Source organism: Bidens hawaiensis, unplaced genomic scaffold (genome assembly GCF_021521415.1).
Source record: "Bidens hawaiensis isolate Kalapana, Puna unplaced genomic scaffold, B.hawaiensis_p1.1 tig00024809_1, whole genome shotgun sequence".
Taxonomy (NCBI): Eukaryota; Viridiplantae; Streptophyta; class Magnoliopsida; order Asterales; family Asteraceae; genus Bidens; species Bidens hawaiensis.
In genome coordinates this window covers 164,032-182,659 of record NW_027493922.1, presented here as the reverse complement: position 1 = coordinate 182,659, position 18,628 = coordinate 164,032, and the positions used below count along the sequence as shown (strand labels likewise).

At 36.0% G+C, this 18,628-nt stretch overlaps 2 protein-coding genes and 1 pseudogene across 2 annotated transcripts; all 3 read left to right on the top strand.

Annotated features, from left to right (window-relative positions):
- The first annotated feature begins 6,062 nt into the window (after positions 1 to 6,062).
- LOC143569967 (tubulin-folding cofactor C pseudogene) lies at positions 6,063 to 7,405 on the top strand (annotated as a pseudogene).
- A 2,217-nt stretch (positions 7,406 to 9,622) lies between these two features.
- LOC143569972 (putative protein phosphatase 2C 55) lies at positions 9,623 to 13,671 on the top strand. Its single transcript, XM_077055754.1, has 6 exons — positions 9,623 to 9,925; positions 11,496 to 12,291; positions 12,371 to 12,695; positions 12,763 to 12,912; positions 13,003 to 13,293; positions 13,387 to 13,671. Exons 2-6 carry the CDS (start codon positions 11,555 to 11,557, stop codon positions 13,414 to 13,416), a joined length of 1,533 nt encoding a protein of 510 aa, XP_076911869.1. The 5' UTR covers positions 9,623 to 9,925; positions 11,496 to 11,554; the 3' UTR covers positions 13,417 to 13,671.
- A 2,238-nt stretch (positions 13,672 to 15,909) lies between these two features.
- On the top strand, positions 15,910 to 17,816 carry LOC143569973 (arabinosyltransferase RRA3-like). The gene is made up of 2 exons (XM_077055755.1): positions 15,910 to 16,138; positions 16,692 to 17,816. Exons 1-2 carry the CDS (start codon positions 15,950 to 15,952, stop codon positions 17,808 to 17,810), a joined length of 1,308 nt encoding a protein of 435 aa, XP_076911870.1. The 5' UTR covers positions 15,910 to 15,949; the 3' UTR covers positions 17,811 to 17,816.
- Positions 17,817 to 18,628: the final 812 nt, after the last annotated feature.

The window sequence follows — 18,628 nt, the reverse complement described above, 5'->3', positions numbered from 1 at the left end:
GGTATTCCAGTCTAAGATAGAGGTGTACAAAAAACCGGCGTGGGACCGGTTTTAGGCAAACTGAACTGAACCGGTTTGGGTTTTAAAACCGATTTCACTCAAACGGGTTCTCTAACCGACCCAAACCGCCAGTTTCAGGACCGGTTCCCCTTAAGATCTACCAAACCGGTTTTTAAACCGGACCGAACCGGCGTGACTAGGCCGGCCTATCTTGCTTCTAAACAGGTTAATAAACAGAGCCGGTTTGAGTCAAAACTGGTTTTGTACACCTCTAGTCCAAGAGGCCCCTCAAGTTAAGATGGCGGTAAGAGGTTTATTGCATGTTATAAGGAACGTAGATGAATAACTTAAGGATTATGAATGAAATTGTGAATGTGGTTAGCTTCTTCTTGTTCTTCCCATCTCCAAATATGATACATGAACTTTCCATCCATTCTATGTTATTTGTTTTTTGATTTTAAGTGTAATCGTTGATTCGTTTCAACAATATCAATAAAAACATCGTGATTCCATTATAACTTAGGCCATGTTATTGAGTTTTTTTAAAGGAGAGAAAGGAAAAAAAAACTAAGGATAGTTAAAAAATGGGTGTTCTTGAGTTTTTTTTAGGATGGAAAGAAAAGGAGTAGGAGGGATTAAATTAATGTATTTTCTTAATAAGTTATCCTTCCAAAAATGAGATGATTACTAAGGATAACTATTTTTTAACATAGTTATCCTTTCCTTTCCTCTAATTTCCTTCTAACTCAAGAACACACATAATTAAAAAAAATTTCATTCCCTTCTCTTCCCTTTCTTATCATTCCCTCTCCTTTCTTTTTCTTTCCTTGGTTAAAAAACTCAAGAACAGAACGTTAGCTTTGTTAATATCCGTTCACTTCAAAACCGGTTATAGTGTGTGACAGGGCCAGGTTAGAAACCGGTTCACGGGTCCAAAGTGGTTTTTTCCCCACCTCTGCTACAAAAATGTGGAAATAGAAATCGGTGTATGGCCCAATATAAGGAAGTATTCTAGGCCCAAGCCCAGCGAACTTTTAAAGTTCATGAGAGCCTGTTATTTTTATGCTTTTTGACGGGTAAGTACTCTGTTCACGAGCCGAGCCGAACCGAGCGAAAGCTTGCTCGTTACTTGGCTAGTTTAAAATCGAACCGAACCAAATGGCTGAAATTCGAACCAAGCGAAAACCGAAACGAGCCAAAATCGAATCGAGTATTTTTCGATCGAACATCGAGCGATTTCGAGCATTATTTATTTCTTTTTCACTTTAAAATTTTCAATAAGAAACTAATTTGAAGGTTGTAATAATATATTTTATAAATAACTTAGTAGTTTTTAGATAAACGTGTAATAGATTGTAAATTTTTATTAAAAATAAGTTTAAAATGAGATATAATGATCATGTAAACAAACATTTAATATTCTAAAAGTTTGAAGTGAACAAATAAAACTATTAAATTGACGAAATATGAAAAATTTAAAGAGGTAAAAATAATTGTAAGCTTATATTTATGTGTATTATCTATATATTTATATATTTGTTCATATATAACTATACATAAAATAAATTAAAAATATTCGAGCCGAGCCGAACCGAGCAGACCTTTGCTCGTTGCTTGGCTCGTTTACAAACCTAACCGAGCAGAGCGGCTCGTTTTCAATCAAGCGAAAAAACGGGAGAGCATTTTCCGAGCAATTTCCAAACGAGCGGCGAGCGAGTTCGAACGACGGACGGTTTGGACGACCCTAAGTACTAAGTAGTGAGTTATTCATATAGAGAAAGGAACGATATGATTTAGAAAAAAATAAAAAGATAAGATTGAAAACACAAATGTTCATGGTTTAGAAAATAGAAAATGATTTATGGGATCTATACCATAATTAGGGTATTATAAGTTTATTATAATTTATAACATCAGAACAGAAAGAAATGGGCTATGGCTTTCAAGATTGACATCGATAAAGCCTTTGACTCGGTAAACTGGTGCTTTCTTGACTCAGTTATGTCACAAATGCGTTTCCCAAACAAATGGAGGTCCTGGATAATTTGTACATTAGCCACATCTTGGTAAATGGTGCCCCGACTTCCGAGTTTGACATTCAAAAGGGGGTTCGCCAAGGAGATTCGTTATCTCCATTCCTATTTCTAATCGCTATGGAAGCTTTAAATGTGGCTATGAAATCAGCATGCTCAGAAGGTCTTTACCATGGTATTCAAACTCCAAGGAAAGCTCCGCTAATCTCTCATCTTTTCTATGCCGATGACGCTGTTTTTGTGGGATATTGGAGCGATACGAATTTCGACAACCTTAAACGCATCTTAAGATGCTTTTACCTTGTCTCTGGTTTAAAAGTAAATCTTCATAAAAGCATGTTGTATGCTGTTAAAGTGGATGATGAAGAGCTGAAACTTAAAGCTCAAGTGCTTAATTGCAAAGGAGGTAAAATACCATTCTTATACCTTGGCTTACCAATTGGAGCGAACATTGGCAACCGGTTTTAGATAAGTTTGACTCCAAACTCTCTAAGTGGAAAGCGAAATCATTATCCTTTGGTGGTAGACTAACACTTATCAAATCGGTGTTAGGTAGTTTGGGCACGTATTACTTCTCACTTTTCAAGGCACCGATTAAAGTTTTAAAAATGTTGGAATGTAAACGACGAAAGTTTTTATGGGGAGGAAATAATGAGAGACAAAAAATAAGTTGGGTTGCCTGGAAAAAACTTATATGTGCAAAAGATCGGGGTGGCCTCGGTGTTGGTAGTCTTCATGCTGCTAACACAGCCTTACTATCTAAATGGTGGACTTTATTTAAAGGTAACAGATCTTCCCTTTGGGTAAAGACGATATCAGCTTTGCATAATGGGCCTCGAAAATGGAGTTGGGTACCTTTTAAATCGACCCTTGGTGGTACTTGGAAATCGGAACCTGACCTTAATTTAAACTTCAAGAACCGATTAACAGTCCGTGTGGGTAAGGGAGATAAGACGTCGTTTTGGTTGGACCAGTGGGTTGGAACGAACTCGTTTCAGGAAACCTTTCCAAACCTGTTTGCTTTAGAGTCCAATAAAGAGGTGCTCGTAAAGGACCAACTCCTAAAGATAAATGGAAAGACAGAACCAATTTGGGCCTACCACAACCTTGGAGAAACAACAGCTTGAAGGAAGGGGTATATACTATATTTTCAAATGTTCTTTTTATCAGATGATATGGATAGTTGGTGTTGGAATAATAGTGAGAACAAGGCTGGTCATTTCACGGTCAAAAGTCTTAGATGGGAAATCGATAATGTTGGAATTCCAGAGATCGCTTTCAAAAGTTGGAATAATTGGATTCCTAGCAAAGTTAATTAGTTTCATTTGGAGGGTCCTTCTAGATCGCATTCCTACTAGAATAGCTTTGAGTAGCCGAGGCTTAACAATGTAAGAGGTGAATTGCGGACTTTGTGGTTCCTTTCCAGAAACCGTAGAACACCTCTTGGTAAACTGCTGCTACGCTAGAAACATTCTTTCGGTTATTATGTCATGGGTGAAGTTATCGTACGCAGGAAATTTGGGCTCGATTCAACAAGTTCTAGAACTTCCAAAACAGCTTAAAGTCCCTAAGGAGTTAGATCAGATAATACGGGCCATTCTCGCGGTCACGTTTTGGCTCATCTGGAAAGCAAGGAATGCGAAGATTCATGACTTTAAAGAGTGTACGGTTAATAAACTGATAAGTGACATAAAGTTGGTTTCCTATCTTTGGGTGAAAAATAGGAGCAACCGGGCCAGCTTAGAGTGGGACAAATGGTGTCAATTCAACTTTGAAAATTTCCCGTTGTAGTTTTTTGTTTCAAGTTTTATTTTTCTTTTTCTGTTTTGGTTCCGGTTGTATTTTCTTTCTTCTTGTTTGTTCGGGCTTCTTGCTTCTGGCTAGAAGGTTCCCTTTGTTTTCTTTATATACGAGCCTTTCAAAAAAAAAAAAAAAAATCAGAACAGAAAGAAACAGAGAACCCTGCTGCCCAAGCCCAACTCCTCAACGCTGCTCAAGCCTCCACCGGACCGCCACCCACCCACCCCCTGCCGCCGCCAACAGCCACCCTCTCTTCGTCATTGCTTTCTGATTTTGCCTCAACTCTCAGGTAATTTTAGGGCCATAAAATAACAATGCCCAATTGATTGATTTTATGCAATTATATACTTAGCTTGGTAATTGTATGTTGTATATTATTATTTGATTGCGACTTTGTTATGTTAAAAGTTGAATGCTAGGGTTAATTATTCAATAATCATTGAAAAGAATGGGGAAAGGGTTTGAAGATGGGGTATTGTTTATGTTTTTATTTTTTTTTATATATATAATAGATTTAGAGAAGAGCCATGCTATGGACTTATGGAGTTAGAGTTTGAGGAGAGTAACACTGTCTAGATCGTGCAAAAACGGTTCATTTTAAGAATGTTTCAATTTGGCTCGGGTCAAAACGATTCTTTTTTCTAAATTTTAAATTTGTTCGGGTCGTAACTGGCTTTGACCACTAAACTCTTGTTGAATTGAGTTCTTTTATGAAAGAAAATATAAGTTAATTAAGCATAACTTAGATGGTCTAGCTATTTACATTTTGAGGTATCTTTAACGAGTATAAGGAATTATGTGAGAAATGTAGTAAATATCTAAAGTGGGTTTAGTCATGTTAAATTGTTGGCACAAAGAATATTTAGAACCTGTATTTATTTATTTTTATTCCGCAATGGCAAAGCTTTGACCCGACCCAACCCAAAAAATTTGAACGCCGAAAATAATGGGACCCCATTGTCAAAACTTTCTGGGTCCGCCACTGGGTTTCTAGGGTTAAGTATTCAAATTTCGTTATATGGATATAAGGTGATTTACTAATTTAAATGGATTAGTTTAGAAGAGCAAAAAACGAGATTTAGAAATAGTTGTAGAATATAATGATCTATCGTCATCATAGAAAGGGATTGGCCATGAGAGTTAGGTCACAAGCATACGCATGATCTTAAAATACCCGTGATTTGACCGGGTTTTTTTTCTTAAGCTTTTTAGAACTTCTGTGTTAATACTTTTCTTTCGTTTACTAAGTTGAGTGAGTCTAAAAGAAAATGATAGATGCATGCTAAGGTGTTTGCGGTTTGATAAATTATGGCGTGAATCGGTAACTGCGGTTTGGGGAATGAGAAATCAAACCGGCTGGATTGGGTGGTTAAGCGGACTGCTCAATTTGACCGGTTTGGTGGTTTGAATCGATTGATTATTTTTTTGTTTTCGACCATCATTCGTCTGTATTAAAAAAATTAAATTTATGTAGTCGGTTTTGATTGTAGTACATATAGATAACTACGTGTTTCAGAATTGAAAACAGTATTAGTATTAATAAGTTAAACAGCCGGTTTGGTTTACATGTAGTGTATTAGTGTTCCAAGTTCCAACTGGACCAAACCAGACTACCTGCTTCGGTTTGGTCAGTTTGAACGCTTTGTGAACAGTTGATCACCCTCAACTTATTATGGGGAACACATAAAGGACACAAACACTGGTCGCAATGAGACACTATGTTGAGAGGCTTGTTTTCTGAAGAAATTGTTAACAACCATCATACTATATGATATTGAAATATATATTTTTTATTTTCTTCTCCTTTGTTATTACTACTACATCATCAAGAAAGATTTAAAGCGATTGTTGACATTTTATATCAAAAAGTTAGAGCAAAGGAATGAGATTTAAACTGCTCGTTTTTCACAATCGTCATTCCAAAATTTTTTTCTAGTGACTTGACTAGTCTAGTCTGCACTCTTATATATTTCTATTTTTTAACTCGATTGTTACTTCAGTAGTGAGTACAAAACAGGTTTTTGTGTATTTGTTGATGAAATTGATTGGATTGAATCTGACAGATAAATGTGCATGAAGTTATGAGATTATACCTCGAATGCTGTGTTACTGCAAGGGCAAGATGCCATACATGTATTTCTCAAAACTGAGAGGTATATGGGTTTCAAAGAACCAATATTGTCCCAGAAGCTATCCTTCTTAAAAATTGAACCAGAAAAAGTTTTCCAACATTCTTTAACATACAAACAACCTGCATGCGGCTAGAAAAACTACTTGCTCTTTAAATTGAATTTGAAATATGGATTTCATTTTGTATTTAGAGAAATGCAGCTTATAATAAATACTATACTCATATGCTATCATTATACTTGGTGCAGGTTTAGCTCTCAACAACCGATGGATAACCAACAACCTCTCCCCACCACCACTGACGACGATTCGAATCTTGATCCAACTACCCAACGCAAACATGCAGCCATGATCGAACGCCTCTCAAACCTCCACCAATCCCGTGTCTCCAACAAACCTGACTCGAAAGACACTTTTTTTTCGAATCGACCAAGTCATTCCTTTCGCTTTTCACAAACTCCAAACAGGCAATCGAGTCCAATCTTACCCGAATCCAACAAATCCCATATACAAACCCAAACCTAGATCTCAAACCCAAACTCGAAAAAATATCCGTCTCGATAACCGAACTCGAAAAGCTCGTGGCTGAAAACTCTTACTTTTTACCACCATACGAAGTCCGATCGTCCCTCAAAACCATCTCTGACCTCAAACAAACATTAGATTCAGTCACTTCCAAAGTCAAACCAAGAAAGAAGTTCTCGTTTAAAAACAAACCTGCAAAAAAACCCGAACCCGTGAACGTTATCTCGAAAGAAGCTATTGAAACCAAGGCAGAACAACAATCGGGTTATAAGGTTAAAGATTCACTAGGTTTCAAGAATAAAGAAAATGAGACATTGATAATGGATTTTAAAGGTTTAGAAATTGGAGAATTTGTGCTAACCGATTTAACCAACTGTGAGGTGACATTGAAAGGATGCGTTCGGACTTTATAAATCGGTTGAAGAATTGTAAGGTTTACGTGGGGCCCGTTTTGGGTTCGGTTTTGATTGAAGAAGTTGAAGAGTGCTTGTTTGTGATTGCATCACATCAGATCAGGATTCATGATGCTAAAAAGAGTGACTTCTATTTAAGATGCAGGAGTCGGCCCATAATCGAGCGGAGTTCGGGTGTTCGGTTTGCACCGTACCGTTTGTGTTATGATGGGATCGAGAGCGATTTGAAGGAGTCAAATTTGGATGATGATACCGGGAGTTGGGCAAATGTGGATGATTTCCAGTGGTTGAGAGCTATCCAGTCACCAAATTGGTCTATTTTGCCTGAAAGTCAACGCATTGATACAGTCAAGATTTGAAGCCAGCATAGTTATGTCCGTTTTCATAATGATTTTTTTTATGCAGCTTTCATGTAATTTAAATTTTGGTTATATATGGATGCTTTTGTATATGTTTGATGCGGATTTGTTAGTTGTTTGCGCTTTTGCGGCAAGAAACAGAAAAAAGAAGCATGCTTTACTAAACCAAGGAACCCAACCAGGTACTCCAGTCTCCAGTCCAAGAGGCCCATCAAGTTAACAGGTTATAGGGCAGTAAGAGGTTTATTGCAGGTTATAAGAAACGTAGATAAATAACGTAAGAATTATGAATGTATATTGTGAATGTGGTTAGCTTCTTCTTCCATCTCCAAATATGAACTTCCATCCCCTTCTATGTTATTTGTTAATTAATTTTCAATGTGATAGTTTCATCAATATCAATAGAAACATCAGCTAATGTAGTTTTTAAAAGACTGGATTTTGCAATTCAAAGAGGGGTAGCGACACTACTTGTTGCATGCTTGTCTTATGTTACGATATAATTACTCTATATATTTATTTGGTTTATAAAAAAACAAATTACCTAGCTGTGTTAATTTCCATTCACTTCAAAACCGGTAACATTGTGTGACCGGGTCTGGTTAGAAACCGGTTCACTGGTCCAAACTGGGTTTTTCCCCACCTCTTCTTGTCTGCTACAAACAAACTACAAAGTGTGGAAATAGAATTTGGTGTATGGCCCAACATACGTTTATCAGTTATTCATGGCCCAAGCCCAACGCTTTCAAAGTTCATGAGAGCCTGTTATTTTACGCTCGAGAAAAAGAATAATTATGGTTTAGAAAAAAAAGATTAAGATGAAAAACCACATGTTCATGAATCATGGTATAGAAAATAGAAAATGATTTTTGTGATTTATTCCATAAGATAAAGTAGACAATGTGAGATGCTATCATGACGTGAGAGAATACAAAGCAGATATCGATGGTGATTGTGGGATCTTAAGGTGTGTTTTGTCTTAGAGAATTTAATAGAATTAGAATATGAATTTCATATATTCTATAACATGTTTGCATTATACAATTAGTTGTAATCGAACATATTTTGCCGATAACATGATTCTTTAGAATTAAATTTAGAACTAAATTAATTATATAAAATGTACATGAACCTAACAACTGTAAAACAAATCTATCAAATGAATTCGAATCTCGATTGTCACATTTTGTCGATGCCACCTCCACCATCGTCTTTGTGACCACGCAATCACCAACCATGACGTTGTTGTTGCCCCCCACTACATGTTCTTGTTGCCTTCACCACTTCCTGCATCGATATACACAATGACAAGCAGCAATGTGGAAATAGTTTTTTTCCTTTTGGTTCATAAATTTTCGAGGTACTGATGACCGATTTTTCGTCACTAACTTTCGGATTTTTCTATTCGGTTTGCTTACGTGGTTTGAGTCGGGTCACATAATAAAAATAACAAAAATCTAATCATATTGCAAAAAAATTAGTGTTATGAGCTCAGTGTAACGGTTTCTTCTATGAGTGGGATGCCAAAATACACGAATATATAAACTTTTTTTTTATTTTTTTACTGGTTTAACTGAACCCGTTCCCATACGCCTCTATTAACAACCACCAATCACAACATGATATTATTAGCGGATATATACTCGCATATAAATATGTATATGTGTGTATATATATACACACACATATACATATATATATATATATATATATATATATATATATGATTGGTTTCTTTTAAGAACCACTTTGAGTTTTAAGGACTCGAAAGAACTCAACGTAATAATTTTTTTTACACACATATAATACGTAAGTGTAAGTAACGTAAATAAAATTACAATATTTTTTTTGTGCACCGGATCGACTTATTACACATGTGTAACTTACATTTAAACTTGTGTAATTATTTTTTTAATCAGATTTATTCTCAGTCACATACTAAATACCATTTAATTAAATGTGTGATCCATATTGAGTTTTTAAAGTTCTTACAACTTATCATAGTTCTCAAAAGATCATTCACTATATATATTCTAGATTTAGTTAAATATAAAAGAATTGTATTTGATTTAGTTTCTTAACTAAAGTTGGTATGTGGCTATGTTTCTTCCTATATATCATATTATTTATATAGATCCAATAAACCAATTATATAGGGGAAGAAACATTAACGTATACCAACTCTAATTAGGAAACTAAATCAAATACAATATATTTCATTTTCATTTTCTTCTTTGTTTGATCAGTTTCAGTCTTCTATAACTTTCATTCGCCATAAAAAAAATTAAAAAGTTAGCAAAGCAAACGCACGCTTAGTTAAAAGAACAAGCAAAGTCACGTTAAAAAATGCACAAAAATAATATTTCTCGAAGATCGCATATGAACGTATACGCGTAGCTCAATGATTCGTTAGACTTTTCCAGACCAATGAGTATCTGTATCTAAATTTACAATAACACCCTTGGCCTAATAAGCAAACGGTATGAAATAATAATAATAATAATAATAATAATATGAATGACTGACTCCGGATCTCCGGTCCATTTCTACGTGTAATTAGGGCTTCAATTTCACCCCCAAATTCCCGGAGCCGCCGTCTTAATCTCCACCATTATTCCACTCCACTCCGCCGTCAATTCAGTTATCCACACCACTACCTCACAAGGTAATCTATACTCTATTGATTTTTTTATTCAAATTATTATTGTTATGTGTAACTTGATCTCTGTATCTGTTAAGTGTGAACAATTGGAATGAATTTGAATCGAATTAGTTAGTTTGATACTGTGTTTTGTTTGTGGTTTATGTATATGAGATAGTATTGCTGAGTACGAACTCAAATTTCTAGGGTTAAGTATTCAAATTTCGTTATATGGATATAAGGTGATTTACTGATTGTAAAGAATTAGATTAGAAGAGTGAAAAACGAGATTTAGAAATAGTTATAGAATCTAGTCGTCATCATAGAAAGGGATTGGCCATGAGAGTTAGGTCGTAAGCACACGCATGATCTTAAATTACCCGTGATTTGACCTTTTTTTACTCAAGCCTTTTGGAACTTCTGTGTAAATACTTTTCTTTCGTCTACTAAGTTGAGTGAGTCTAAAAGGAAATGATAGATGCATGCTAAGGTGTTTGCGGTTTGATAAATTATGGGGCGAATCAGTAACTACGGTTTTGGGGAATGGCAAATCAAATCGGTTGGATTGGGTGGTGGTTGAACCAATTTTTTTTTTCTTTCGAAATCGTTTGTTTGCATTCAAAAGTTTAAACTGGTGAAGTCGGTTTTTGATTATAATAGATATACATAACTATTAACTACATGTTTCAAAAGTGAAAAAAAATATTAATAAAGGTTAAACGGCCGGTTTGGTCTACATATTGTTTCAAGTTCCAAACTGGACTAAACGTTGAACAGTGAACCGAAGGGTTTGGATCTTAAACCATCATACCTGCTTTGGTTTGGGTGGTTTGGTCAGTTTTTAACGGTTTGTTAACACCCTTTTAAAATGGAGAACACGCTAAGGACACTAACATTGGACACATCTATGAAACACTTAGTTGAGGGCTATGTTTCCAAAAGAAACTGTTGACAGCCATCATACTGTATGCTATTGAAATGTATATTTTTTATTTTCTTCTTTATTATTACTATCATCATCATGAAAGATTGAAAGCGATTGCAGAAATTTCTGTTAAAAAGTTAGAGCAAAGGACTGAGATTTAGACTGCACGTTTATCACAATCTTTTGTTAACAACCATCATTATGTATGCTATTGAAATATATATTTTTAATTTTCTTCTCCTTTGTTATTACTACATCATCATGAAAGATTGAAAGCGATTGCAAACATTTTTTATCCAAAAGTCAGAGCAAAGGAATGAGATTTAAACTGCACGCTTGTCACAATCTTAACAACCATCATACTGTATGCTATTGAAATATATATTTTTTATTTTCTTCTCCTTTGTTATTACTACTACATCATCAAGAAAGATTTAAAGCGATTGCAGACATTTTATATCAAAAAGTTAGAGCAAAGGAATGAGATTTAAACTGCATGTTTTTCACAATCGTCATTCCAAAATTTGTTTCTAGTGACTTGACTAGTCTGCACTCTTATATATTTCAATTTTTTAACTCGATTGTTACTTCAGTAGTGAGTGCCAAACTGTTTTTCGAGCCAGGTTTTTGTGTATTTGTTGATGAAATTGATTGGATTGAATCTGACAGATAAATGTGCATGAAGTTATGAGATTATACCTTGAATGCTGTGAGACTGCAAGGGCAAGATGCCATACATGTATTTCTCAAAACTGAGAGGTATATTCAAGCAGGGGATTCAAAGAACCAATATTGTCCAAGAAGCTATCTTTCAGGACTCATTGGAAGTTCTAATTGGTCATGGGAAACTGTTGTTTGGTAAACCTAAGTTCTACTCCAGTGATCTGAATATTCTACTCCAGCAATATTCCCCATGTGCTGCTCAATTGAACTTACAACTCGCTAGTAAAAAGAAGAATCTTTCTGTTATGGGAGCTGTTTCACGTACATTTTCGACTCCATCTGTGTCAGGACCATCATTTCAAGTTTGTGGGTATCATGTTGGTAATCTGCAGTCCGGGTCTGGTCAAATATGTTCTGGTAATAGCAATCTTAAGATGCCTGTGGCTCTTTGCAGCTCTAGAGCTTTAATCGGAGGAAGTTATTTAAGTAACAATAACATAACCTCCACACGCGAGAACCTTATGGGCTATATTGATAATTTTAGTAGGAGTTTTCATAGTTTTGGGAAGATTAGTATGAATTCAAGAAATAAGGAACAACCCGATAGTAATTCTATCTATGGATACTTTATTTACCATGTTGCCAAGACAAACGATGGTTTCAATCCGTTTCTAGGGTTTCAATGGAAGATCTTTCATATGTCAGTTCCAGCATGCTTAACTGCTGGAACAGCCTCTGATGTGTTCTCAGATAATCGTGTTCATGATGATCAGATTACGAACTCTGCAGGCTCTTCTGATAGGTAATATTAACAGCGTCTTAGTCCTTTTTGGTGATTGTTAAAACTTAGTATCTAAAATCTTTTATTTTGTTAACTACAGTAAAACTTTATCAGACCGACCATTGAAGCTGCTTTCGGGATCATGCTATCTGCCTCATCCTGATAAGGAGGACACGGGCGGTGAAGATGCTCATTTTATTTGCTCTGATGAACAAGCTATAGGTGTGGCAGATGGTGTAGGCGGTTGGGCTGAGCATGGTATTGATGCTGGGAAATATGCACGTGAACTCATGTCTAATTCAGTTAGTGCTGTTCAAGATGAGCCTAAGGGTTCTGTTGACCCTGCTAGGGTTTTGGAGAAAGCCTACACAAAAACTAAAGCCAAGGGATCCTCTACTGCTTGCATTATTGCACTTACAAATCAAGTAATAATAATTTGTTAATTTAATTACTCTTTTTTGGGGGTGTTAGTAATTCATGTTCTTTTTGCAGGGTCTTAATGCAATTAATTTGGGTGATAGCGGGTTCATGGTAGTTAGAGATGGATGTACTGTTTTCAGATCACCTGCACAACAGCATGATTTTAATTTCACATACCAACTGGAGAATGGAATCAATAGTGATCTGCCCAGTTCTGGTCAGGTATTATATATAAATGTATTATATAATTAAATGATTAGCGGCATATGTTGAAAAAGGTGGTTTGAATAGGCATGCGATACAATGATGCAGGTGTTTTCAATTCCCGTTGCACCAGGAGATGTGATAATAGCGGGTACTGATGGACTGTTTGATAATTTGTACAACAATGATATCACTGCGATTGTGGTTCATGCAATGCGAGCTGGCTTGGAACAGCAGGTGACGGCTCAAAAGATAGCAGCTTTGGCTCGGCAAAGAGCACAGGAAAAGGATAGACAGACACCTTTTTCTGCTGCAGCTCAAGAAGCCGGGTTTAGGTATTATGGTGGGAAACTTGACGATATTACAGTTGTTGTCTCATACATCACCACTTCAAAAGATGTAAGCGCCTCTCTCTCTCTCTCACATACAAAATTGATTTTTTCTTGTAAATTGTACAGGCTTTCTGACACATGTTCTGTATTCTTGGTGCAGGAGGACCCTTCATCATCGAGCTCTTCATAGGTGATTTTGTGGATCAGTTTAGTCATACGTGGTGGCGTTTCTGTTGTGTGGTGCTTGTGTGGTCTCGTGTTTTGATAAAATACAAACAGGGTAGTGAAATCTGTATATAGCAGGACATTAGTATTTTGTATGTGAATGCATGATAATGTGCTCTTGAAAAAGGGTAAAGCAAACTGGGAGTTCTTTTTATTAAACTTTCTCTTATTTGATGCTCCTTTAGTCCGTACTAGGAAAATTGGTCAATAAATTCTCATATACTATACCTTTAAAAAAAATACTAAGTTAAATTATTTTTATAAAAACAAGTTAAACTAAATATAACTATATAATTTCTTTTCTTCGTTTAAATATAACTACCATCTTTGACATACCTTCATCTTTCTGTTTTGATTGGGATGAAAATATGGTAAATTACACTGCATGTGTCGTGAGTTTGTGATTGTGGTAAAAATATAATAAAAAGATATTTTCTGTTTAGATGATATTTCTTTCGTTGGAAACAATCTTACAGATTTAATCATAGTTACCCGTATAATAAATAAAAGTCTATAATTATGTATCTTTTAAGTGTTTTTTTTTCAACGGTAATATTATTAATGACGGGCTCTAGCAAGTAACTAGACCACCCTAAAGTTCCCAACTCAGCGCAGTATTTGATCCATGAGAACGAGCCAACTTTAGTTTTGTCTAAAGTTTTATTCACCCCAATCGTTTTGCTTTTGAAAATCTTTGTGTTTCTAGCATTCCATATCCACCACCAAGTATAAAGAATATAACCGCATAAACCGTGTTTCTCAACTGACTAAGATCTTCTGCAAGCAGAATAGAAACCAATAGCGAGTTACACCCAACCACCCTGAGCCTGAATAGTTGTTGGAAATCAAGCCGAACTCTTCTCGCCATTCCACACTCAAAAAATACATGGTCCAATTCCTCACTCGGTCTTCCACACAGTTTGCACACCGTATATGGTAATCAGACACCACTTCTAAAGTCAATGATCTCTTGTCCAAATGCTTAGGGTGAGACATCAAAAGACTTCAAATTAAAGAGAGAGAGAGAAGGCGGGGGAGAGGGGGGGGGGGTTCTCTTGGTTTCAAGTCATACTTGAGACAAAAAAATAAATAAATAATAGGGGGCTCAAGATGGCTCACCAGTTATCCAAATTGGCCGTTCAAAAAACAAAACAAAAAGACACACTTCTAATAAGCAACTCCATAGTTGCGATTTTGACAACCACACGCCATACATGGTGAATGGTTCCCATTTAACAAGCGGTGCACATAATTTTCTTGCTTGAGCATATGGGACTTAATATCCCTTCTCATTCCCTTAATTGAGAAACTATCACATCTATCTTCGGCCCAAAACTACCCCCATCCTCGGTTGAGTGAGTTACCAATTGCTGAATCCGATTCCAACACAATTGTAAGAGCTTCCTTTAAGCAAGATTCAAGCCTCGTTTCCAAACCAACATGAGAAAGTAAATGGTCCAAGTCCTCATTCAATCTCCCACACAGTTTGCACAATGCATAAGGTAATTGAACACCACTTCTAATCAACAACTCCATAGTTGGGATTTTATCGACAACATCACGCAATACATTATACATTGCGAATGCATTGACCTTATTGGCTCCTATTTTAACAAGTGGTGGGCACAACTTTCTTGCATGAACATATAGGACTCAACACTCCTTCTCATCCCTTAGTCGAGTCTCCAAACCCAACACGGGTCAAAACCGAGCATGAAAGTAGATTTTATGTTAAAGTAAGAGTATGAATAAAAGCAAATGATTGTGTGTAGCCATTAGAAAAATAATAAAAAATAGTTAGCCATACATTAAATAAAAAGTATACTTATATATCTTTTAGGTACCTTTCGTGAGTCCTTTAACAATATTAATAAGTATTAAAGTACCAAAAGACTTTTAAGTTTTAACCCAATTGTATTGTATTAATAGGTATTAAAGTTTATTTACGATCATTCTTCTATGAATTTAAAAGTATTTGAAATTCATGCCCCTTATTATTAACTCATTAGAGTTGATTTCTTGTTTGGTCATTGTATTTTTTAAATATTTTTAAGATATTACATCATCTTTCCTTATTGTTTAATAATTATACAATTGATCCTAATGGTTAAAACTTATTAATATGGTGATCAAGTGGTAGACGGTGGTAGACAGTTATGGGTTGGGCGATGGTGGTGGCAGACAGTGGATGGCGGTGATAGTGTGCAGTGAGTGTTGGTACGGCGTAGTGTTTTAACCTTTTGTAAACCTTATAAAATCTCAGAAGTGGATGAACCAAGTTTGCATCAAAGAGAGCTTGCGTGTAATGAAACGTTTTCGAGAAAACAATTAACACAACTTATTATAAGAGTTGAAAAATCAAACTATCAAATAATCAACCACCACAAAAGTCAACAAGCACACCACCAACTACAAGCAGTGGGTGCATATATACGAAGTAACACACAATTATACAGTAATACAATTATACAGGCAAAGTCAATAGTCTGTAGATCGCAATGGCGGGTCCTGCGGGTCGCAGAGACAAGAACACAGCTCAACCCATACGTGGATCACGCATCGCAATCGCAATCATAATCGGCATATTATTCGGAGGCCTTTTCGCTTTTTACTACCCTCATGGTTTCTTCTCCAACACTAATGCCTCTCAGTTTCAAGGTCGTCGTCTTGCCAAATCCATTCTCCAGGTTCATTGATCTTCATTGTCTGTTAATACTTGCTTTGTTGGGTTCTTTTGGGTTTAATTTTTAGTTGTTTATATTATGCCCACCATGTGTTCGACGTAATGTTTGTAGTTAAATTGATTGCTTATTACTTACTCATTTTGGTTGTTTCATTTTAGAAGCTACCAAACATCATATTCTTGTCAAAGTCAATTACCAACTTTTTTAATCACATGGTTTACAAATTGAAATCAAGATTATTTAGTTGCTTGACTTACGTTGTGTTCCCGAGTTTAATGAATGAAAGAAAAGAAAGGAAAGATATAGTTAATTACCGTGTTCCCGAGTTTGATGGAAATGGAAAGAAAAGTTAAGATTTTTATGTGTTATAAATACTTTCGTTCCCGATCTCTCCAATTTGTAAGAAATAAAAAAGAATGAGTTTTTGTTCTTTTGTTAAGAAAAACTGTGGAAGACGATTTTTCTATTTCCCTCGTTAAATGAGACTCGGGAACACAATGTAATCCTTTTAACCAAATTTTCAATTTTTCATAATCAAAGAATATTGTTTCAACAGATTGGATCAGCTTCATGTGACTCATCCGAGCGAGTCAACATGTTAAAATCAGACCTTGCGGATCTGTCGACTAAAAACGATGAATTAAAGAAACAAGTTAGAGATTTAACCAATAAGTTAATGGCAGCGGAACAGAAAAACGGTAATGCTGAGAAGCAAGTTGTAGTGGTAGGCGAACCACAAAAGGCCGGGCCTTTTGGTACTGTAAAGGGTATAAGAACCAACCCTGTAGTCCTTCCAGATGAAACTGTTAACCCAAGGCTATCGAATATATTGAAAAAGATTGCAGTTCAAAATGAGGTTATAGTCGCACTTGCAAATTCTAATGTTAAAGAGATGTTAGAAGTGTGGTTCACTAGCATTAAGAAGGTAGGCATACCTAATTATTTAGTTGTGGCATTAGACAACGGGATTGCTGATTTTTGCAAAGAAAACGACGTGCCGTTTTACACTAGAGACCCGGATGCGGATATCGATTCAGTTGGTAAAACAGGAGGTAATCACGCGGTTTCGGGTTTAAAATTCAGAATCTTGAGGGAGTTTTTACAGTTGGGTTACGGTGTGCTTCTGTCAGATGTTGATATTGTGTACTTACAAAACCCGTTTGATCATATATACCGCGATTCAGATGTGGAATCTATGTCCGATGGACATGATAACATGACTGCGTATGGGTATAATGATGTGTTTGATGAGCCATCTATGGGTTGGTCTAGATATGTTTATACAGTTAGAATATGGGTTTATAATTCTGGGTTTTTTTATTTAAGGCCTACTTTACCTGCAATCGAGCTTTTGGATCGCGTGGCCGACAGGATGGCCCGCCCGCAACCTGCGTGGGACCAAGCTGTTTTTAATGAAGAGCTTTTTTATCCTTCTCATCCTGGTTATGTTGGGCTTCATGCTTCAAAGAGAACGATGGACCGTTATATGTTTATGAACAGCAAGACTCTGTTCAAACAGGTGAGAAAAGATGGCGAGTTGAAGAAGTTGAAGCCTGTGATTGTTCATTTGAATTATCATCCTGATAAATTGCCGAGAATGAAAGCCGTCATGGAGTTTTATGTTGATGGGAAGCAAGATGCGTTGGAACCGTTTCCTGATGGTTCTGAATGGTAACATTGAAGGTGTACCGTGTACTTGATCTTGTGTTGTCATCTAAATATGGTTATCTTTACTTTCTGTCCATCTATATTTAACTTTATACTTTCAGCAACTTGTTAAATGCCTATACTAAATGAGACTTGTGTTTGATCTTAATATTATTTGAACAATCATTTGATTGCATTGTGTTCTTGTTAGGGGTGTGAACTAACTGATCGTGAGCTACTCTTGATCGGCTTGTTAAAAACTTCAGCTGAGCTTAAACATGCTCGAGGTTGAGATCATTTAAATATTGTCTCGAACATCTCTGGTTCCTGTAGCGAATAATGATATTTAATACAATTATACTTAAGTTTATGTTTCAAATGATAATTATAAGTCAAGAGATCAAAAGAATTTGATCTCTTGAGGAAAATTTGTTGTCGGAAAGAAATAAAGATGTTAATCTTGAGGAAAAAGGAACATGTAAAGATTACGTATGATACAAGAAGGAATTATCTTTTATGAGAGCAATTTTGTCTTATTTGTTGCACAGTTACTTTAATTAGTTTTCTTCCTTGATTAAATAATTAATTTTGTCATATTAAAGTAAAGATTGCCGCGAACGTCTACACCGAGCCGGAGTTCATGTTCGATTGGAATCGTTTGGTTCCTAGGAAGGTTAGTTTTGTGGCGTGGCGGGCGGTTCTTGACCGACTTCCAACTTTTGTTGCATTGGCAAAAAGGAATATACCGGTACGCACAAATCTATGCCCGGTATGTGGTGAACTCGAAGAGTCGGTAGAGCATATCTTTATTTCTTGCGGTTTAGCCCAATCTTTATGGTGTGTGAT